Genomic DNA, 23640 nt, shown 5'->3' with positions numbered 1-23640 from the left:
CCCTGGCATGTCTGGAAAAAGAGCAGAAAATCCCCCAGGACATCCTACTCATTTTGGGTAGTGGTGATGGGGATGGCAAGAAGCCTCCTTTAGCGCTCGCAGATCCTGATTCCAGCAGGGCAGGAGAACTGAGAGGGAGGTTTAGCAGTGACACCTGTGTACAGCTGTGTGCAGCACCTGTGTGCACCTGTCTAGCCAAAACCATTTGCCAGGAGTCTGAAGCAGGTGGTGTGTCTCCCATGCGAATAAAGAACCTGCATCCGAAGAGCAACTGAAATATTGGCGGTGCTAAAGGCGGTGATGACACCACATCATGGGACTTGCTTGTTGAGCCAGAGTCTCTGACACGCCCACGCAGACCAACATCACCAGCTGGGCGCAGCTGGAGCCCCAGCAAGCTGCTGCCATCCACACGCAGAGCGTGCCGCCCACGGCCCGTGTTTTCCACTGCATTCTCTCCCCCTCATCTGGATTTCACTCTTTGCCCTTTGAATCACTTCGGAGGCAAAAGCGGAAGTGTTTCCTTGAGGCAAAGTTTTGTCTTTTGCTTTGGAAACTACAGTCTCCCCTTTGCTCCAAAGGAGATTAGAATATTAAGGACGCAATGTCAGCTGAAGATTACATGAAAAGGATAATTAAACAAAAGCCCCATATTATAAGCCATCTAGAAGGGAAATTAAGCGGCTTCTGCATTCTCTGCATCTTTGAAGGATGTGCTTAGAGGGGGCAGGAATTGTTTGGCTTGATAAATAAAGATAGTAACCAAACTGTATTGCCCATTGTTCTGCCTGTATATGAAAAGCGATTGCTTAGCCAAGCTGACAGCACACGTGGCGGAGGCATAAACCCCTCTGCCAACGGAAGGATTAAGAGACTGACAAGTTCTGGATAATAAGACTAATTAATAATTTCCATCTCTAAGGAACTGCGGCTCCGGCAGCTTCGTCCTTCTCTCTCCCTGTCGAGCCTGGGCAGCCCAGTCCCTAAGGGCTGAGGGACAGAGGAGCATGCGCAGGCCAGGCCAGGAGAAGTCCTGGTGCAGTCACAGTGGGTGGGGTGGAGCAGAGGGGCTCGGGGAGGGTCACGCAGGAGACCACTGCCAGAAGGCAGAGCTTCCGTCTCACTCAACCAGACACCAGATTCCTGCCCGAGGCTGCGAAACAGATGAGTTTTGTTCCTGATCACACAGCTGCATCTCACAAGCCCAGTATTTTACTGTCTGCAAGGTGGGCTGGATAGGACCTTCTCAGGGGACCACTTTCCCCACCTGCTGCTACTCCCACCCACCCAATCCCCTAGAGTAAAAGCCACTGGAAAGGATCCTGGTGGCGTGGCCACAGCCACTGCTTCCCAGGGGGCTGCCGAGTACCAAAAGCTTCTGTGAGTCTTAGCTCAACTCATCCTCCCGTTCAGCTTAGAAGGGAGGTATTTTAGGTTATTTTACCAGAAAGGAAATAAGGTTCAAAGAAGTTGGTTCGGTTGGCCAGAGTCACTTGGCTCATAAGGCAGAGCTGAATTTAAAATCTTTGGCTCTGGTGGTCCCACGTAGGTGGCCAGGAGGAACACTTTCCTGATGCCCCGAGGTCTCCCCCATACTTGGGACCCACCCATCCACCCAGCGGGAGCAGAGGGCCCCTCCTCCCCAGAGGGCTCTGGCCGCATAGCAGATGCTGGCTGCTGCAGTCTGCAAAGTGAAAGGTGAGTGGAGGCCCTGAGCACAGCAGACTCCCCTGGTTGCCCCCTGCCAGGGGACCCTCTGAGAAGGCCAACTGGACCTCTGCCTGTAGCCCAGTCCCCAGAGGCGGGGACGGGTGAAGGAAGGAATCAGGATGAGGGAATCTTCTAGAAAATGCTCAGTGACTTTCCTCAGAGAGGATAATGGCTGTTTTGGGAGCCCTGCCATATATTCTGGAGGCTTTAGGTGGGTACAGCAGTGGCCTTGGCATCGTAAATTGCAATCAAGCAAAGATGTCTAAGAGGGAAATACTATCCACTCTGCTGTGCAGCCTTGGAAAGGGTCCTGAAATCTTAATGGAATTGAGCAATTTTTTGCATAGCACTGTAAATTCCTGGTGTCTGCCTTATCTCCTCATCACGTTATTCAAGGGACGTGAAACGGAGAAGTATGTTGAAGCTGGCGGCTGGGAGGAAGCCGGGCCCAGGAGGTGGCTCGGGAACCCTCTGGCTGACACAACCTTTCATCCTCAGCTCTCTTTCCAAAGCCTGCCCCTCCCCAGCTGCAGGAGGGCTTTGCCATTTACTAGTCGTCTGCCTGTGCCTCCAGATGAAGCCTTGGGGTGGCTTCTAAGACCAGGTCTGGTTTTCTCCAGCCTGCAGCCTCTGGACTGAGCGAGTTTCTCAGTGTCCACTATGGTCGCTCCTGCCAAGGCTTTCCTCCAACCTGGGGCACCGCTGGAGCCCTGCCCCCCCCACCCCCTTGCCCTTCCCCTAACTATCTAATGGCACCGAGCATCTGCTGGAGGCTTGTCTTTCCGGCAAGCTCCACGAAGTGAGCCGGTGTCTGGGTCTTGGTCCAGCCTTCCTTCTGCATGGTGGGGGCTGCAGAGGGCCGACCAGAAGCACAGACCCAGCCTCCTTCCCACATGGTGACAATGACTAAATGCTGGCCTCACAGGCGGGCCGAGCACTTGTCCACAACCTTCGATGGCTATTGTTATTGTTACTGATGACAGGATGAGGATGGGGATGGCCACTGCTGTCACTGCCAGCTGGGGGGAAGCTTGCACAGCCTTTGGACCTGCAGGCACTGGTCTGGTGAGGCTCCTCCTGTCCTGCTCTCTTCTGAGCCCAGCAGAGACGGGAGGATTCCAGGCCCTTCCCCATGCTCCCCTCCAGATCACCTGGCTGGCACTGGTGCTGGGACACCTGTCCTGAGGGCCTCTTTCCACTCAGCCCTGTGCTCAGTGAGGTGTGTGAAACTGGAGCTCATGGGAACTGGGACCCCTCAAATGGCCTTGTTAGTGTCACTGAACACTTAGCACCATAACCCATCCTTGCTTCATGTCAGACGGCATGGAAAACACACCTTCTCTGTTTCTTCCATCCTTCAACTTTGGGCTCACCTCCTCCAGGAAGCCTCCCCTGACCACCTGGCCCATTCTGTGTCTCCTTCTCTGGATTCCCCATCTCGACCAGCTTTAGGGACCACTGACTAGGCTAGGGTCAGAAATGGCTTTGACACCACAGGTTCTCCACCTGCTGTCCACTCTCCATCGATGTCGCCCTGTGCCAGGGACTGGGTGACATCTGAAATGCACTGCATCCATGTAGACTTCACTCCCACAACAGCCTCTGCAGTCCACGCGGCTGTGAGCTCCATTTGATGGATGAGCAAACAGACTCAGAGAACTTAGACAAACTGGGATCCACCCCGAATGTCAGAGCCCGGCCACTTCTGTCTCTGCTGCCGAGACCAGCTACCCCTAGGAGAGGAGCGGGCTGGCTCAGTGTCCCCTGCCGAGGCCCACGTGCTCTGGGGTATGCTCATGATCAGCTCAGCTGAGGCAGCAAAGGATGTGGAAGAAAGGCCCCATCAGACCCTAGCTTCACAGGGACACCCAGGGCCAGGGCAGGGGAAACTTGGGGTTTTCGGCAGGGCTGGTCGACCTCTCTCTTGACTTTCTTTTTTTTTGAGACAGAGTCTCACTCTGTCACCCAGGCTGGAGTGCCGTGGTGTGATCTTGGCTCACCGCAACCTCCACCTCCTGGGTTCAAGCGATTCTCCTGCCTCAGCCTTCCGAGTAGCTGGGACTACAGGCACCCACCACCATGCCTGGCTAATTTTTGTATTTTTAGTAGAGACGGGGTTTCACCACATTGGTCAGGCCGGTCTCAAACTCCTGACCTCATGATCTGCCTGCCTCGGCCTCCCAAAATACTGGGATTACAGGTGTGAGTTACCATGCCCAGGCTCTGTCTTGACCATCTTAGCATCAGGACTGGTCCCTGTGAGGCCAGCACATCCAGGCTCTGGAAGCTTCTCTTCCTTCTCATCTCTGTTCACTGCACATATGTGTCCCTTGGGCCTGGCCACTGAATCCCATGAGCTCCCCCAGGACAGGGACCACATCTGTTTAAAGGGCCTGGATGAGGGCCAGTCTACCCTAGGTCTTTTGGAGCCCCTTATTCTCCCTGACCCTCAGTTTCTTCTTCTGTGAAACACTGGGACGAACTTACCCCAGCCCTGTTTCCTTCCCAGGGCATCCATGAGAACCAAAAATCCAGCCTTGGAGTTCCTGATCAAGCGCTCAGTGGCCATCACCCACAGCCAGGGCTGCAGTCCCCTGAGCCATGCACGGTGGTGAGTGTGTATGGAGGACCTCAGCATCAGCCATGTCCCCATTCTTGGTGGCTAAGGGTAACACATGGTGCTTATAAGACCAAAGGTACCAGGGCTGGGCTGTGGGATGGTGTGCAGAGGGTCTGGCGGACCTGGGCGCCTTCCCTTCCCTGCTGATCCCAGATGCAGAGCCTGGGACCCCTCAGGGAGCAACTTGCTTTTTTTCTTGAAGCACACAGGTCCACATGTCCGCTCTGGGGCAGTGTCAGCCTGACAGCAATGCCTCCTGTTGCTCTAATTCCCACCCCCGCCAAGCCTCATTTGGTGGCAGCCTTGGAGCACTGCCCCAGCGATGGATGGCGGTGGAAGGCCCGGGACAGAGCCAGCTCTGTCAGGCTTTATTTCCCAGCCACTTCTATTTGACCCTGATGAAACATAAAAATGGTTACCGAGCAAAAAGCCTCAGGTATTTTTTATGAAGCTATAATATTCTCCATTTTAAGAAAGATTTTTAAAAAAGAAGGAAAAAAGAAAGCGATGATGTCCTGTTAAGCTAGTCTGTATACCCTAGCGATGGCCTGCTGGGGAAGCACCCAGCCCAGCTTGCCCAGGGGGAGAGGTCCCCACCGCCAAGAGGAGGCCACGGGCTGAGGGCTGAGCATGGCCATGCTCTCCAGGTGTCCCGCTTGGCTTGCAGCCTGTGACTGAGCTCACTGCCAGGGCAGTCCTTCCTGAGGGCTTCAGGGCATGGTCCCAGGGGGTGCTATGCTTCTGGGGAGACACTTGAGTTGCAAAAGAGCTGCTCATTCTCCAAACAGACATCAAGCCTGCTGGGTGGCCGAGGGACGTTTATTGCAGTGACAGCACCACCACAGTGTGGCCTCTGCCCCCTGCTCTGTCTGGGCTACAGAGGAGGATGGTATGCGGATGGGGTGCCTGCCTGTGCAAGCGGGTTCCCGCCCAGCTCATGCTTTGGGAGGGGCTGGTTCGGCCCAGCTCAACCCCACTGGGAGAGGGAGAGCGGAGGTGGGATGCTGGGGATAGGGTGGCGATGTCACAGATGCTTTCTCCGGGATTCAGGATCCACCTGGTGCTGGCAGCATCAAGCTCTCATTCGTGGGGTGCCTGCCCTGTGCCAGGGACTGGGTGACATCTGAAATGCACTGCATCCGTGTAGACTTCACTCCCACAACAGCCTCTGCAATCCACGCTGCTGTGAGCTCCATTTTATGGATGAGCAAACTGAGACTCAGAGAACTGAGACAAACTGCCCAGAGTCACACACTTAATAGGTGCTTCTTTGGGTGATCCTAACCCCACCCCACACAGAGGGCTGATGACGCCCATCCACCCACCCAGTGTTCAGGGGGGTGGACCCAGGGCAGTCTCCTGTGTGACTGCAGCTGGCAGGGGCTGGGATTAGGGGCCCTGCAGGATGCCTGGACCTGACACAGCAGCACCACTTTGGTGCTCCCAGAAGAGACAAGTTCTGGGGACCCTTCTTGGGGAACCAGAGGCAGCCAGCTCAGAGAGGCCATCACATTCCACAGACAGGTTCTGGTGTCAGTGGAGAGAAATACACACAAATGCCCCAGTGTGGAGCTGGGCCAGCTCCCTCTCAGACCCACCATGAGGTGCCATGGTGCCTGGTCCCTGGAGCCGGGCCAGGAAGGGGTCACGGCCTGCTCTCTTCTCTGCTGCTGGGGATGCCTGGGACTCAGCTGCCCTCAGGGACCTGCAGGGCCTGTCCTTCAGAAGGGATTCTTCCTGGCCCCTCGTGAGGGCTGCAGCAGGAAGGAAGGACTCCCGGGGGACATGCCTGGGCTGAGGCAGGCAGGGCCTGTGTCTGGGGCAGAGGCTGAAATGGCTGTTGGCTGCAAGGTCTGCAGTACGAGGAGCAGAAGTGGCTTCTCGGAACTCCAGAGCCTGTAGCAGCCTGGGGAGGCCGCTTGCCCTCCTCCCCCTCCTCCTCCTCCTCCACTTCCTCCTCCTCCCTCCTCCTCCTCCACTTCCTCCTCCTCCCTCCTCCTCCCCCTTCCTTCCTCCTCCTCCTCCCTCCTCCTCCCCCCTTCTCCCTCCTCCTCCTCCTCCTTCCTCCTCCTCCTTCTCCCTACCCCCCTTCTCCTCCTCCTTGCAGGAGCCCCAAGCCTGGGCTCTAGGAATGCCGGTCCCTCTGCCATGGAGCCGCCCCAGCCCCAGCTGTTCCTTCTAAGGGCCAAAGGAATGAGGATGCCAATGGGACCTGCTCTGAGGGAAGAGATCCATGTTCTGGCGAACTCTGCGGGGCTGCCATGGGGGACAGGTGGCCTGGGGCAGGAACAGAACCGGGTGTCTCCCTCAGAGTCTCTCCCTGCAGCCTTGCCCTCCTCCCCTGTCTGGGAACCACCCTAGGAGACCCTGCTCTCAGCGCGAGGGTGGACAAGAAGCTGACCACGCTGGGGATGAAATGCCCACTGATTTGGGGCTCTAGGGTTTCAGCTCTGTCCTGTGAACCTGGTTCTGGAGCCCCAGGCCTTGTGAGGAGAAGCCTGGATCCCACCCAGAGGCAGACCCATCAAGAAGGCATCTTCTTTCTCTCCTGGGAGGTGGTAAGTCCCAGGCAAAGGCAACTTCGCTCCTGGACATGGGGGCCCTTTGGGGCCAGGACAGCCTGGAGTGAACCCCATGGTGAGCTGGCATCATCCCCGCCCCAAGTCCCCCACCTGTCAGCATCAGCCAAAAAGCCTGCTGTGGGCAGGCTCTGGCTGGCCACAATGCCCGCGGTACTCAGCCTCATGGTGCCTGCTCTGGGGGTGATGGTACCCCTGTGTCTTGCACCCACTACTTCTAGGGGGACCCAGGGCCGGCAGAGGCTCATGCGGGGGCAGCAGACAGAGCGCGTCCAGGCTAGGGGTCAGGCAGCTGTCCCACTTCCTGGCTACTTCCGTGATCTGTGACAAGGCACCAATCTCTCTGCTTTTCAAATGCCTCTTCTATAAACGGGTTATAATGTGCCCCCAGGGGAGGAGCGGAGGGCGGCGATGGGTGTCCCGCATTGACTGAGCCACTGTGGCGCTTCCGGGAGGCTGTTTTCTCCCCGGTGAAGGGCAGCACATGGTAGAGGTTCACTGCCCATCTGGGAGTCAGCACCAGCGGCGGCCAGTGGCATGGTCACGGCTACTGGTCCTCAGGGAGGTCCAGGCAGAGCGGGAACCCAGCTCCTCGGACCCTGAATCCAGGGCCCCCACGAGGAGCTCAACTCCCAGAACTCAGGCTCAAACATCTGCCTGCTCCGGAGCTGCCAGAGCCCGGCCTGCACTGCCACCTGTCTCCCCAGGCCCCGGGGTCCCCGTCTCCCCGAAGCTGTGCTCCTGCTCCCGCAGGCTCAGTCCATGCTGCCAGGGTGGGCCAGGAAGGAGCCCCCTCTGCCTCCACCCAAACAAGCCGGGCTTGGCAGCCAAACAACCCCGGTCTGGCAATGGCGCCAAGCAGGGACACACCCCCGCTTCGCTCGGGTATGGAAAGCAGTCATTAAGCATTTTAGAGGACAAGGGCAAAGAGAAAAACACTCATTAGAAGCAGAAATAGTTTCCAAATGAGCCATACAGAATCTGCAGGGAAGTCTGGCCTGGAATGGGGACCTGGTCCCCCGAGGGGGCAGGCGGAGAATGCAGAGGACTGAAGGTAGAGGACCTGGAGAAGGGGCGCACGGGGAGGTCAGGGGCCCTGAACCTCTGCTGCCCACTCCTTGAAACCAGCAGAAAATCCCAGACAGGAGGGGCTGCTCTGTCCAGCTCACCCCTTTGTGCCTCTTCCACCCCAAGAGGTTCATGGTCTAGTGGCTGTGGTGACACCCACATCAGGTGGTAGGGGCAGAGGCCACGGCCTTGTGAGACCGGAGCACGGCCCGCTCCTCTCCAGACCACTGGGTGTCCTGGGCCTGACCCCGCTCTCACTGGGTCTCAGAGGCCTTCTAGAAAATGCACTGAGCAGGTTCAGGGAGCCTGAAGGTCCGTCAGCTGTGACACAGAGTCCCCCGAGATGCTGAGGATGTGTGCCGCCAGCAGAGGGAAAGAGGTGGCCTAGCCTGGCTGAAGTGGACTGAGCTCAGGTCATCTGGTCCCTCCCCAGCTGTCCCGGTGACCTCACATGGTGCCCACTGGTCATAGCTATGGCTTTATTCACCTGTGGGCCAAACGGGCGTCAGTGCCCTGTGTGAGGGGTTTCCTGCCCGGCTCCTCGCTTACAGCCTAATGTAGTATTTGTCAGCAATGAAGAGATAGGGAAGGAGAACATGACAGAGAGAAAGGCAGAGAGACAGACAGCCTGCAAGACAGACAGACAAACACAGACAGAAAGGCAGCGCCCTCTCCTGAAAGCCCCATGACTCAGAAGCTGAAGTGCTCTGTCAACTCGGGCCCTCCTCTGTAAGTCTTGGCACCAACCCCATGCTCCAGGCCCTGAGTCTTCGAGGCATGTTCATCCCTGTCCTGGGGTGGACAGGTCACCACGGCAGAGCTTGGCTCTCCCAAATGCTGGCTCCCGCCCTGGGAGTGGCTTCGGCTCCGTGCTGGGCACTCGGGGGAGACAGGAACGCCTGTCTCTCCCTCGGGGAGCTAACTGACTGGAGAGGAAAACCCCAGCCCATGTAAGCAGACATGCCCACTAAGTGCAAAGTGGCCTTGGGTGACATCAGCTGGGGCATCTCAGAGGGGAGGAGTGAGTTCACGATGGGCGGACAGGAGGCAGCCACTGAGCTGAGGCGACGAAGGTGGGGCAGTGGGTGCTGCTCCTTTTTCCACAACACTTCTTCTCCCTCCTTCCTCCAACGCCCTTACCTTTCTAGAAGGCTCACCCCCTGCAGGGGGCTGAGAGGGCATGGCTAGCACATCCCTCCCTTTCCTACTGCCTCCTGCATTCAGAGGACCAGGCTGGCTCCCTCCTCAGCTCCCACCACGGTCACGGCCCTGACACCTTCGACCCCACATAATCCTTTTTCTTGGTAATTGGTGTCAGAGACAAACTTGAGCCAATTTCCATCTGAGCCAGCGTCTCATGCCTTCTTTCCTCCTTAACATCAGAGAAATTAAACCTGGCCACACCGTCATTATCCTGGTAGTGTAATTAGCACCAGAACAAATTGCCCTGAGCGCCACCGGCTGCCACGCTGGCTCTGGGCTCTGAGCAGGACGTGTGTCGCGCTAATTGCTTTGGCCTCAGCTCCTTAACCTCCTGTTGCCCCACGAGGATGCGGGGGAGCAGGAGACCCCCACACCTATGTGCACTCCCTCTTTGTGATCTGATCACAGAAACAAGTGTGACGCTGAGGACACAGAGGAGCGGGAAGAGAGGGATGGCTCCCCCGGGCTCGGGCAGCGAAGATGAAGAGGCCCCAGCTCGGCCATGAAGAAGCCTGGATCCTGCCATCCCAGCCTTCAGGGAGGCTCCGGCTTCCCCGCCAGCTGGGAGGTAACGAACCAGACACACATGAATCAGTCCAGGTACGTCTCCAGCATGTGGAGGCTGGGAAATGGGAGCGCCAGCGAGGGAAGAATGGGGCAGAGAGCGGGACCCCTCCCCTCGCCTGGCCCGAGGAGAGGAACAGGAGCAGCCGAATCTAGGGGGGACCTGGAGTGAGCAGAATGCAGCTTGAGAAGTCATCAGCTCGGACCTCATGGCCGCCCAGTGGTGTCCGATTCCAGGAAAGTAAATTTAGTGGAATTAAAAAGCTGCAAGAGCATGATGGAATGAGGGGAGGCAGGCGGACACGTGGGCATGGGAGGACAGGCCTGGAGGACGGGCGGCTGGGCTGTTGGCAGGATGCCAGCTTCCAGGGGCTGCCCCGACAGGAGGGCAACGGACAAAGACATGTTCTGACCAGGGGGCATGAAAACCGAAAAGCAAAGGGACAGAAACCAGGCCCTTAGGTCTAGAGGCCCAGGAAGGAGTGTACAGGGCTGCAGGCTGCTTTGGATAAAAGGTGTTTCTTGGGAAGCCAGAATTTGTTCTCTAACTCTGACTCAGCTGCCAGAACTCTGCCCTCGGGTGGAACCCCACCATGCATCGGGGAGAGGAGAAAACCCTCTGCCAAGGGGTGGAACACCTTTGGATCAATTCCTAGTAACGAGACCCTGAAAGCCACATCCCACGGCCATGCTAAAACTCCCATCTCAAAGACACAGGTCTGAGCAATTAGAAAACCAGGTGCTAGCACGCCAGCCTCCAGGGGCCACAGAGCCAGGGAAACTGATGACAGGGTAAGGCATTGGGAAGCGGCCTCTGTGAATCAGCACATCCCCAGTGGCCTCGGGCGCCATTTGCCACTGAACTTGCTGAACCACAGACTGCTATTTCTGGGAACTGAGGGAGAACGGAAAGGGTTTGGAGGCTGGCGCTGGGCAGAGCCGACGGGTAGAGAGCCTTGTCTAGACTGAGCCCTGGCCTACGCACTGAGATGGCTCCGGCCCTATAGGCGCCTTCCAGACCAGCTCTCCTGGGATCATCAGCCTCTCTGCACTCCGTGGCATGTGTGACTCTTTTATCCCTGAGCTTGTGTCACAGCATGTGGGGGCTTGCTTTCCCTGCTACCAGGCCCTCCAACTACAACCCCCGCCAGGTCAGAGAGATCCCCAAACCATCAAGGCCCAAGGGTTTGCTGCCTTGAACAACAGAGGGTGAAACCATAGCGGGAAAGGCCTCAGGCAGCAACTCCTGGGTAGAGGCAACAGTGAGATCTTGGGGTGACAGAGGCTGGCCAGAGGGAATGGGTTCTATTGAGAACAGCTGCAAATCAAAGGATGTGTTTTGAAAAGGACCTATGTCCACTGCATGGATCCCTCAGACCTTCCGGCCCACATGGCAGGCAAGACAGCTGGCAGACAACCCCCAGTGGGCAAGAGGCCAGGTGGGCCTCCCACACCCACCCGCCCCTGGCTCAGCAACACTGTGCACAAACACCGTGGACAGAGATCCGGGCCCCAGGCCACTCTCCCACAGGAATGGCCGGCATGCCCAGCCACCACCTGCTCCATCCCTGCCATAGCAGACATCACAAATCGATTACGGAGCTCCTTCCTCCTTTCCCCAGAGCCATCCCAATCAATCCATCTGCACCTGGCAACCTCCGGGAGCCCGTTTTCCACACACGCCTGGTAACTAACCCATGAGAGAAAATGAGTTTGCAGCTTTCAGCCAACGGGCATTTCAGGGCAGGATACTCAGCCTTCTTTCTTGTCCTCATCCAAAGAAAACTGAGGCGCCTTGGAAGCTGGAATCACCTAGTTTATTTCCCATCGGTGGGCGAGGGTGACCCCTGCCACCAGGTCTTATCCCCTTCCTGACAACTGACAACACCAGCCCAGCCACCGAGCTGGCCTCAGTGCCGCACGGCCGAAGTCTCCCTAGGCAAGCTCACCAGGGCCTCAGCCCGAAGCCACGCTGCATGCGGAGCCCCACGCCCTCAGTGCCCTCCACAGACCCTTCCCGAGCACCAGTGACGGAAGAAGAATCCAGTCCCAGCCACCTACCTGAAGGAGCCAGTAGCACCTCCGGTGGAAGGTGGGGATGATGGAGGAATGGACATAGCAGCCGTACAAGCACTAGGGAGAGAGGAAAAACGAGAATTCAGTTGGAAAGGGGGAAGGAAGGAAGGAAGACGGCGCAACAGAGAAGGGGCAAGAAGGGGCCATGGCCGCCGGCGGCCCGGGGAGACCGAGGGCGCCTCTGTGTCTGGCTCCAGCTCCAAGACTAAGGCCCTGGGACAGCACCTACCAAGCCCTGTGGGGACACGCCAGCCGGCAGACTCGATAGGCAGCTGGTGCTTTACCCTCCGGGGGCCATAGAGGCATTGAGAACCCAGGATAGCCAAAGACCAGGGAAATGTACCTATGTCTGCATTTGCCTGTAATTTCAGGGGCTTGGAGTTACTCTGTAGTTCATTCCTAGGGCCTAGGTTAAGACCCGTTGGGGAACAGGGAAGGACTGATTGTTATAGAATTGATTAAAACACATGAAACACACACACACACACTGCAGACCTTTCCTGGTCAGGGGGCCCTGGCTGGCATGAGCCCAATGCGGGGGGAGTGGGGAAAACAGGATGGGGCGGCACCCACGCCCTCAGGAGGGGCCTTTGTGCAGCCCTGCTTGTGGACTGTGCCTGTTTATTCATATATTTGTTTGTTAAGTAATCCTGCATCTTTTGCAGATGGACTTGGTTTTGGAAAACAGACAGAGCCAGGCTGGAGAAAGTGGGTAGTAAGTCAAGTTCAGGAAGGGTGGACCGTGAGTCAGGATGGTTCTGGGCCCGTCACCTAGACCCAGGTGAGCAGAGTTGACCAGAGGCTGGGGTCACTGGGGCTGGCATGTTGGTGAGGAAGGCCGCCCTGCCCTGATTCTGTGGCCCTGCCTGTGTGTGCTGGGCACCACAGGCCAGGCTTGCTGGTGAAATGGAGAAGGGGTCTAAGGAGAAGCCACGATCAGGTCCCTCTTGCAATCCAGCTGGAGGGTCTGAGTGGGAGGGAGGGGCCCGGCCTTGAGGAGGTTGTCAGTTTGGAGAGGGAAGTCTCACGGCACCCAATCATGGGGGCCCCCATCAAGGCCAGGGCCAAAGCCTTTTCTTTTGGTGCTTTTGATTCCAGACTGGAATGATCTCCCTTCCATCAGCTTCAGAGTTTCCCTGGCTTCCCATTGCACCTCCTCCAGAAGGGGTGAGGCAGAGAGGAGAGGAAGCTTCCCCGGAGCCCCCAGGACATCCGCCAGGTGGGAAAAGGCCTCCCCCGCCTCTCCTTGCTCATTGCAATCTCACTGTTGTCTCCCACACCCTTGAACCCGATCTCCAGAGAGAAATGCCACCAGTTCCGAATTTAAAGCTTTGATCAGATGTTATTGACACCCTCCAAAAGACCAAGTGCAATTTGGTTGAACTAGGAGTCCACTGGAACCCTGCCTTTCTGATTGGCAGAGTTGAAAGAGAAATCATTTTGGACTATGGGATTCTGGCTGCAAGAAAATCAGATTTCAATGTGTTAGAACTTTTACAGATCGCTGTCAGCTGGGACTTAAGCCCTGTATAAACCAAACAAACAAAGCGGAAATTAATTTGAACGATTCCCTTGCAATGCTTGCCCATGAAATGTATTTATTATTAAGAAAGCAATATTCTTTCTTGATTTTTCTTGTTTTCAAGACACGGTGTTTTGTTTTCGTTGTTTGATAACTCACTCCTTTGCTGAAGGAGACTCATGTCTGGACATTTTTTGTAGGCATTTGGTTGCAATAAACAAGCAACCCACCTGTGACTTTCATCAGCCTCTTTCCTTTGGAATTTCCATGTTCTCACAGGCAGGTTCATTACTTTGACTCATGTCACGAGCCAAATGGAGGGCGACATCAGTGGCTGAGGGATGTCTCTCCCGTCCCTTTGAAATAAGGGGCCTCCATCTGCTGTTTCCTCACTCTGTTCCTCTCTAGACTTGGCAATGACTCGCCCTCTTTACCTGTCTTGTTCTCTGTCCACTGCTTTCTTCTGGATTTGGAAAGACCGTGGCTGATTTTCACCGTCACTTCCCCCTCAACTGCCTGCCTGTCTGCCTGGACTGGGCTTCAGCCTCCCTGAACCCCACACTCATGAGTGAGAATTTCCTAAACACCAACTATGTTGTACAAAAGAGGAAGGCCCAGGCCCACTCCCCCAGCTCCACAAAGCATCCCAACACCTGTCTGCTGACAACCTGGCTTATCCAGAACTGCCCCAGAACCATCCAATACGCAAATGAAGTTAAAGAAACGCTGCCATTTCTACATGAAGGCTCATGCATTTTAATCAGAGGAACCCTCCCGGCCTCGCTCCAGAACCCAGTTACTCCATTTTTAGACACTGTTCTAACCACTGTGGCAATCCCATGCCCCTGGTCTCTTTGGATGAGAAGGGTGGTCCCGGGATGGCAGGAGGGATGGAAAGTGCAGCTGGGGGCAGATCCCCGACAGCAAGGACTATGTCAAAGGGTATCAGAGGAGGAAAGAGCTATGCCAGGAGCACCAGGGACTCAGGAAGCCCTGGCCAATCCGACCCTTCCATGTTGCCTGGCTCAGCACATGGGCTCACGCTGATGACCGGTTATTTGTTCTCCATCTGCCTTCCCACAATGGGGGCTCCGGAGGGCACGGGGCTTTAGGCTTTTTGAATAAAGATGGCCCAGTTCTCCCCACTGGCAGCTCCAAGACACAGGTCCTAAGAAAGGACTCCAGAGATGGTCAGTGTTTAAGTTTTGCCTGTGGCACCCTGAACACTGAGGACTCCTAATACACGCTAGAAAACAACCTTGAAAAATGGCTCTGCATTTAGGGCATAAAGGGTTAATTCAGTTTCAAGGAAAGTGGACTTGTGTGGAGTGGAGGTTTGCTGTCTGTGTGGGGAGAGAGGTTCACGGCAGTCCCCTCCTGATAAGTGGCTATGAGGACCTTGCTGAGTCCCCTCCCCTCCAGAGTGGCCATGAGGACCTTGCTGAGAGGTGGAGCCTGCCTGGGGTGGGAGATGCGTGCCTGAGCTCCAAGAGTCCTCGTCCTTCCAGGCTGTACTGTGGGCACGACTCTAATCCTTTCTCTAGGGTGGCTGTGTGGGCTGAGGGCTTATGCAGCAATGGAATCCTTGGGACACTCCTTGGACCCCTGGGCATGTGCACCCTCATCAGTGACTGTCACCGGAAGAGGACATCAGAGGAGGCTGCAAAAGCTTTACCGATGAGCAGGGTTTGCCTAGGGAAGCACAGCAGAGGGGAAGTTTCCAGCGGCAGGAAAAGTACTCGGTGGAGGACAGGGGACACGCTCTCCCATTCCAGTCACCTCTCGGCCCAAACCACGCCACGGCCCAGCCCTGACCCCTGGCTCTTGCCACCCCCACTGCCCTCACGTTGCCGTCTTTTCACCAGATTCCAGGCCATATGACAAGGTCGTTACCACGCCAACCGGGGGTTAGTCGAACGATATTCCAGGAGGCCGTGTGTAGAATCCATTCCCTTTACCCACTAATCAAAAAAGCAATAAGCAATCAAGTTTGTCTGTAGTGATTTGTGTTGTGCAACTCCTGCCGCTTTCTGATCACGCTCTTGGGGTCCCCTTGGGTTCCCCGGTTGAGCTTTTCATTGCGGGAAGCCACATCCTGGGGTTCGTGAGTAAATCTGCGCAGGTGTGAGGCGCACACGTGTGTGGGAATGTGAGGGAGTGCGTGCCGGGGGTTCTCTCGTTTCTGTGTATCCACAAAAAGAGAGAGAAAGGAAGCAGCTAGGTATTTCTAGGCAAGCTGGGAGGATGTCGCCCTTCAGATGAAGCTGCCTTCGAATCAGGTCTGTTGGGGAATTCGGGCCTGCAGCTTCCCCTTCACCTGGCAGTTGAGCAAGGAAACATTTTTTCATGAATATTCAAAATTGCTTTTATGACACTATAGGGCTTCTTAAAAAAAAAAAAAAGTAAAGATGAAATTACAGGGAAAACCAACAACAGCCAACAAGAGCTCCCTTCAGCTCAAAGCGCGTGCCTCAAAAAACAAAGCGGCATTGCTGAAGGGACTAAGCTCTGTCGCAGAGCCCCTGGAACGGCGTGGGGGCCACACCGCAGAGGGCTCCTGCAGGCTGGACAGCCACGGTCTTGCGGCCACGAAGGAAGCCCCTGACAGGTTGGGACATGGTGGGCACCTCCCTCCCAGGCCAGCTCTCTGCGGTCCCATCTGATGCGGCAGATTCTGCCCCACCCCCAACAATATCTCTGTCTCTCTCTTCCTATCTCTGTATCTGTTTGTCTCGCTGGCCTGGATTCTCTGTCTCTTTGTCTCTGTCTCTTTGTCTCTCTCTGTCTCTCTCTGTGTGTCTGTCTCAGCCTCGCTCTCTTTCTCAGTCTCTCTCTCCATCTCTGCAGCTGTCTCTCCCTCTCTCTGCCTCTCTCTCATTTCCCTCATCTCTGACTCTCTCATCTCTTTCTCTCTCCATTTCTGTCTCTCCCCATCTCTCTGTCTCTCTCCATTTCTGTATCTGTCTCTGTCTCTCCCACTCTCTCCATCTTTCTGTCTCTCTGTCTCTCCCCGTCTATCTTATCTCTCCCTGTCTGTCTCTCTGTCTCTCCCTGTCTCTGTTTCCCCTGCCTATCCCTGTCTCTGTGATTGACACATATGCCCTCCATTCCTTTCCTACCGCCTCCCATGCACCCCTCAGGGAAAGCCGCAGAGGACCCAGCAACCTACCCATGGTGGCCCGAGCAGAACATGCTTAGGGCATGGAGCTCTGGGGAACAGATGGGGACTGAAGGTCCCAGTGGGCCACAGGGCAGCCCCCACCCGTGTCCCTGCTCAAGTGCGTGAACCCCTGGCCCCAGGAGGCCTTATGCGTCTGCCTGCAGGTTCTGCTGCACGTGGCGCCACTCACCAGGACAGCCCCCCCATGCTGCCTCCGCAGACCCCGCTCAGCCCGAGTCCAGCTCAGGTCCCCCTCCAAGAGCCCCTAAACCAGTGGCCTAGGAGTAGACCCTGGGAACACCCGTCAGAGCAAGGCCATGGGCACACGGCGGAGGGACGATGTGGACTCTGCCTCGGGTCATTTCACTCTTCACCTCCACAGCCTCAGCTCACCCATCCTGGGGGCTGGCAGACGTCCTGCTAAAGGCCAGACAGCAGGTGTGACCGGCTTTGAGAGCCAGGAGGCCTCGGGGGTTACTAGGTCCCCACCAGGGCAGGGAAGGAGCAGCAGGCAGAATGGGATGGGGCTGCGTCCCAATGAAACCACCACAGACGCAGAAATCTGAATTCAGATGATTTTCAAGTGTCATGAATATTCTTCTTTCGGCTATTTTAAAAATGTAAAAACTGTTCTTACCTTACAGCTGCTGAAAAATAGTTAGGCCAGGTGTGATGGCTCCCGCCTGTAATCCCAGCACTGCGCTTTGCGAGGCCAAGGTGGGCAGATCACCTGAGGTCAGGACTTTAAGACCAGCCTGGCCAACATGGCAAAACCCTGTCTCTACTAAAACTACAAAAATTATTATACCCACCATACCTGGGTATGGTGGCATGTGCCTCTAATCCCAGCTACTCGGGAGGCTGAGGCACGAGAATTGTTTGAACTCAGGACGCAGAGGTTGCAGTGAGCCAAGATCACACCATTGCATTCCACCCTAGTGACAGAGTGAGACTCCATCTTAAAAAAAAAAAAAAAAAAAAAAAAATTAGCTGGATCCTGTGGTAGACACCAGTAGTCCCAGTTACTCAGGAGGCTGAGGCAGAAGAATTGCTTGAACCTGGGAGCTGGAGTTTGCAGTGAGCCAAGATTGCACCACTGCACTCCACCCTGGCGAGAGAGCAAAAGTCCGTCTTAAAAAAAAAAAAAAATTAGTTGGTTGTGGTGGTGCACACCTGTAGTCCCAGCTACTCAGGAGGCTGAGGCAGAAGAATCACTTGAACCTGGGAGGTGAAGTGAGCAGAGATCTTGCCACTGCACTCCAGCCTGGGCAACAGAGTGAGACTCCATCTCAAAAACTAAAAAATTAAAATAGGTAGTGTGCCGGATTTGGCCTGCGGACCATTGCCTGCTGACCCCTCACCTGTCCGGTTGTGAAAAGTGTGCATTATATTGTCCTTTAAAAAATTCCCAATTTTAAATCACTGCTAGTGATGTTTGCATAGCACATGCTCAGTATGTGTGATTTCCACGGGATGTGTGGCCTTAAGCAGGGAAGGGAAAGGGGGCGTGGCCCAGGCGTGCGCAAGGTCATGGACTGCATATGACACAGACACAAGGAAAGCCAGAAAATGCCTTTCAAACAGCACTTTGTTTGGGATGTTTGTTTCCTAGTCCTGAGTATGAGCACACGTGGCCCTTTTCCCCTGGAGGAGCAAAATGACCCTAGAACTTCTCATTGGCCTCCCACGAAGACCTTCTCCCGGGAAGCCCCTTTCGTGCAGTTTTCTTGTGTCCACCTCCCACAAGGAGGCAGGGAACTCGCGGAAGGCAGGGGCTTGCTGTCAACCTCCCATTCTGGGAAAGTGTGAGCCCAGCGTCTGATTTCACGGATTGCTGGAAAAGACAACAACTTTGGCGTTGCTCCAAGGGTCTCCTTAAGGTTGGGTTATCCAACTTGGCAGCCGCTAGTCACTGCGACTGTTCGAATTCTAATTTAAATGAAGTACAGTTAAATCAAATCAAAGCTTCAGTTCCTCAGTTGCAGAAGCCACGTTTCAAGTGCTCAACAGCCACATGTGGCTGAGGGCTTCCACGGTGGACAGTGCGGAAAGCTCTACAGATGCTCCCACATGAGAGAACACGGGCTGGGACCAGTTCCGAGATGCTTGTCTGAGACCCTTGGAGCTTGGGACCCAGGGGCCATGATCTGGGGGAGTCAGGCCTTCAAGGGATGAGGACTTGGGGAGTCGGCCTGCTTGAAGGTTGGCACCTGTTATTCTACCTGGGCAGGGCTGAGTCAGCCAGTGAGGATTCCCAGAGCCTTCTGTGCCTGTGATGGAAAAGCTCAGTCCTTAGCTCCCCTCCCTTCTCCTTCCCCAAACCTTCTCTAATGCAAGGATAATACCCACTGGGGCCTCAGACAAGGGTGTTTCCCAGCAAATCCCCACCTATAATCCTCTTTTATGAGGGTCCCTCTGCCATCTCCTCTGCAAACAGTCCTGCCCCAGTCCCAGTGGCCAGGCCACTAGCAGGGGCCAGCGAGTATGGTCAGGCTGGCTGTGGCGGCCTCCACACCCCCACAGCCCCTGTGGCTGGCCCCGGAGGCTCCCCTGGGCACATCTCTCTCCTGCTGGGGAAGTGGCTGTCTACACAAAGGCAATCTGAGCGAACATAGATTTTTCTGGTGCTTGGTTTATCTCTCTCGATTGTATCTGATGCACCCAAGACAAAGATGAATCGTTTTTAAAATGTATCCAGGATCTAAAGCTGACGGAAGACAAAGCTCATAGAAGGCAAGGGAAGATCCACCTAGAAGGTGAGGGTTTAGCACTACCCTGAAGCAATGAGGGGGCAGGAGCAGGTGAGAGGCAGCACCGGGGGCAGACGGGGTGGCAGCCGCAGCCTCCAAAGCAGGGTGTCCTGGGCTGGCCGGGCCGTAGTTCAGGTGTACAAGGGATATGTGGGACTAGATCCTATGTGAGCAAGTGTTCACTGCTGTCCACTCTGCGCCCACCTTCAGCTCTTGTCCCCCAGGCTCCCCCAGCCTCGTGGAGGAGAGAGAGAGAGTAGGCGCCAGGCAAACAAGACCAAATCCAACAGCCCTGGTGCTAAGGGCAGAGTGCCAAGGGGGCGTGAGCAGCCTGGAGGATGGAAGTGTCCCCTCTTCATTTGGAAGGTCAGCAAAGTCACCTAAGAGGAAGTGACATTTGCGCCGAGCCAAAAAGAGTGAGAGGAAATTGGCCAGGTGGACGACAGGTAGAAAAGGCCGGGCCAGGTGGACAAAATGCATACAGAGCAGGGTCTGCCACTGGCCAGGACAGCAGGCCCTTCCCGGCTCTGTCATCTGCGTCCTTTGTGCCGGGTAAAGCTGGGGGTGGTGAGTGCGTGAGTCCACATACTGTTCTGCAGAATCTCCCCCAGGGGACCCATGGTGAGCAGCTGGCAGGTGGCCCTGCCTTTGAAGCAGAGGCCCTGTGATTTCATGGCTCTGCCCTTCTCCACTGGTCCAGACTGTGCCTTGAAGCAGATTTCCAGGAAGGGCTCAGAGTTGCTCTGAGTACTTGGCTCAAGCGTAGCCTCAGAGCTGGAACTCTGGCTGTGACCCGCCTGCCATCCCGCGTCTCCATTCCTGTCTCTCTATGCCTTCCCTGCACGGCCTCCTCCCCACTGCAGTCGGGCTGACTTTGTGCAGCAGGTGGCCAGAGTCCCGTTATTCCAGCTGTGACCCAAGAGGCAGGACAGTCTCCCTCTTCCAGATTCGGGTGACAGCACCAGGGAGGGACTCTAACCTACCTGGATTGCAAGGCCAGGACTGTCCGTGGGGTGGGGCGCCACCTGGGCAAGGGCCTGCAGCCCAGAGGGCAGATCCGTCAGCAGAAGCAGGGCCTGAGTGTGCTGTGCCGACGTCCACCAAGGGCAGGGTTGTGGGGCTCACAGCAGGGGGTAAAAATGTGGTTCCTTTCCTGTCAAAGCCTAGACATCAGGAAGAAGTAGGTGCTCCTCAAAGAGCAGGTGGGAGTGAAAACCTTCCAGCACTTTCCAGACCTCCCCAACCAGCAGCAGGTAAAGGAAGGCGCAGGAGGGGGACCAAGCAGCCCTTCTGCTCCCAGGGGCACCCTGAACACAGAAGCAGATCCCGGGAGGCCGTGGCTAGATCGTGCGTGGGCCAAGAAGAGGACGGCACGGACTCCTGTTGCCTGGTTCTCTAGCTGCACAACCGTCTCGCACAGAGGCGTGGAAGACCAGGGCCTGGACACACTCAGCAGTTTGTCCAAGGTCACCCGGCTAGGAATAGGCAGAAGGGTTCCAACAAGCCTCATCCGACCCCAAGGCCAGTGCTCCTTCCCCCAGCACGCTGCCTCCTGGTCCTTGCTCAGACACCCCCGCGGCTGGCTGAGTCAGGGCTTCTTTCGGACCCGCCTTCGCCAAAGACAATGAGATAAAGTCCCGGAGCTGCTCCCAAGACTGTCCTGGCTGAAGGATTTGGTTTGTATTAATCTAAGATTAGACCAAATGATTCAATTCACATATTGCCTGCAAAGGCACAGGGCCTCAGAACTTGTTAAATAGTGAATTGCTTTATGAGTTTGAGCTAAATGGATTGCAGTCTGATTCAGCCTCCAGGGTTGGATGACAGCGGAGATTTGGAATATTAGATCAACATTGACCAGGGCTCTAGCCCAGCCTCTTTTCTAAGACAGTCCACAGTGGTGTCTCCCAAAACGGCTTGTGGCCCTGACGCCAGGGGACTGAGGCCAGACAGCAAGAGGGCTGGCCTGGATCCCCAAACCCTGATGCCTTCAGGTTACAAAGGCAGGTGCCGGCCACACCTCAGGCCCAGGCTGCCCCACTGGGACCAGGACCTTCCCTGAAAACAGCCCTTAACACTGTACTTTCTTGGGGGACTCCTGTGGGCAGGGGTGGGCAGGCTTCCCCAGACTCATTCTCCAGGGGTCTCTGGAAGAGTGGCTGACCTTTGGCTTGGCATTCTGGCTGGCCCCGTCCTTCCACAGTATTAAATCGCTCTTTCTACCATAGAGGACCCAGGAGGATGAGGAAAGGGCCCCCTTCCAGGGACCTCACCACCCTCCGGAGGGAAGGGTAGTATGAATCCCTCTCGGTAGATGTGGGAACTGCGGCTCAGAGGTGTCAATTCCTTCCTTGGAGAAGGTCACAGGGGCACAATAAATCAAGAATCTGAACTCCAGTCCCCTGGACGGCAGAGCCTGCAGGAGTCCAACCCCATCTCCCTGGTCAGAAGGCCTGGTTCACTCCCTGAAGGGACCCAGGGGACTGGGTGGCCCTGTCTGGCCATGAAGTTTGGCTTCTTTGAGGTGGAGGCAATTGAGAGCACATAGAAACCAGGAGGGGCAGCAAACCTCAAAAAGCTGACCATCCGCCACCTCCCCAGTCCCCACCCCTAGACAGGAAGCTGACAAGGGAGACAGCCAGGAGAACCAGGCAGCACCAGGACACGTGGTGCTCCGTCCCCGCCCCATCATGAGGCAGAAAGTGCCTGTGGACCTCTGGCCCTGGGGGACAGGAGAGACTCCCCTGGGCATCTGTGCTGGCAGGAGATCCGAGGAGGGGGCTCCTTGGTCAGGCAGAGAGCACCAAGAAGACCAGCCAGGTGGGGACCCTGGATCTCTGCTCAGGAGGGAGGACCGGTGTGCTATCCAGTGGGGGATGGGAAGGTGGGCCCCTCAGTCTCACCAGGAGCAGTGAGAAACTCTGCGGAGGGGTCATGCAGAGAGGGACGCTCGGTCCTCAAGCTGGAGGCTCCCCCAGCCTCTCCGAGGAATGTTCTAGATTGCTTTTGCAGCATAAGCTCTTTCTCGAGCCAGAAAGTGAAATGGGAGCAGAGGTAAGAGTGGCAGGGAACAGTGCGTGCTCCGGAAAGGAACCAGGGAGGTGTGCAGCCTGGCCGGGGACGCTAAAGGGCACAGGACCCAACCCGGTAGTCCCCTAGGAGGCTGGCACCCATGCCTCTGCCCCTGCTGGGCTCCCCTCACCTGAGCTGCTTCCTGCCGGGACCCCCGAGCGCCTGCAGGGAAACATCTAAATACAGTGGCTGCCGGCCTAACGGCGACATGAGTAAGAAAGGCATAAACATTAAATGAATTTTTAGATAAAAAGTCATAAAAATCACGTTTAAAGATATAAATAAAATCCTGGAGCTTCAGCTTTATTGTTTTTGGGGGGTTCCAAGATTAATAAATTAGTGGGCATAAAATGGAATAATAGCTAAAAATTGATAATAAGGTAAATTTAGATTTAGAGGGGGAGCTGATCCGAGTCATGAATCTCAAGTCAGAGACGCCCCGGGGTGGGTGAGGGGCACGGAGGCGCTGAACTCTCCCAGGCCTTGCTCCACGCGGCCCGAGGGTCAAGTCCTGGAACCTGGCCACTCTCACCTGCCTGTCTCCCCACCCTCCTGGGACTCTCGGCCAGGCTCACATGGGCCCCTGCTGTGTCCCAGCAGTTGCCAAACTGCTTTGGGGAACGCAGCCAGCTCCTCACCCGGCACAGTCCCCGCCAAGCGGGAGCTGGAGAGCTGCACCTGTCGTGTCTCAGAAATCTGTCCTGATACCTGGTTCCCCTCGGGCCCTGGCAAGGAACAGGCTTTCTCCGAGCGGGGTGTGCCAGGCGGCTGGGCTCTGCGGGCCTGTCATCAGGAGCTCTGCTCGGGTCTCTCCCACCCACGGGCTCTTGTTCTTTTAGCCTATTCTAATACATCAGTGCTGCTGCTCTCGAAAATACTTCCTGAGCGTACTGGGCATAAATAATACATAAATAAAGTGAAAGTCCCTCTTCCATCAAAGCGGACCACCGAGACCTACTTCTTGGAGCCCTGCCAAGGCTACAGCTGGTCTCCAGAGTGGTTTATACTGGTGATGGCCAGCCTTCTTCCTTCCCACTCCCCTCCTTCCCTCCCTCCCTCCTTCCCTCCCTCCCTTCCTTCCTTCCCCTCCCTTCCCTCCTTCCCTCCTTCCTTTCCCCCATCCTCCCTCCCTCTCATCTTCCTTCCTTCCTCTCTCCTTCCCTCCCTTCCTTCCTTCCTCCGTTCCCTTCCACTTCCCTCTTTCCCTCCTTCCTTCCTTCCCTTCTTCCCTCCCTTCTATCTTCCATCCTCCCTCCCTTCTATCTCCCTCCTCCCTTCCACCTCCCTCCCTCCCTTCCACCTCCCTCCCTCCCTTC

General features: G+C 56.1%; 1 protein-coding gene across 15 annotated transcripts in view; it reads right to left on the bottom strand.

The window, feature by feature from the left end:
- CAMTA1 (calmodulin binding transcription activator 1) overlaps positions 1-23640 on the bottom strand; it is a 954794-nt gene that overhangs the window by 276020 nt on the left and 655134 nt on the right. For 14 of the 15 annotated variants that reach the window (XM_032301111.1, XM_032301103.1, XM_032301108.1 and 11 more), the window contains one exon: positions 11806-11877. The exons of the other annotated variant lie outside the window; for it this stretch is intronic. In XM_032301111.1, the coding sequence (XP_032157002.1) occupies positions 11806-11877 (72 nt within the window). The remainder of the gene's footprint in view (positions 1-11805; positions 11878-23640) is intronic. 15 annotated transcript variants of the gene reach the window in all.

Source organism: Sapajus apella, unplaced genomic scaffold (genome assembly GCF_009761245.1).
Source record: "Sapajus apella isolate SASKATOON/1434 unplaced genomic scaffold, GSC_monkey_1.0 scaffold43, whole genome shotgun sequence".
NCBI classification, from domain to species: Eukaryota; Metazoa; Chordata; class Mammalia; order Primates; family Cebidae; genus Sapajus; species Sapajus apella.
The sequence above is the reverse complement of the archived record's forward strand: the minus strand, read 5'-3'. Positions and strand labels throughout refer to the sequence as shown.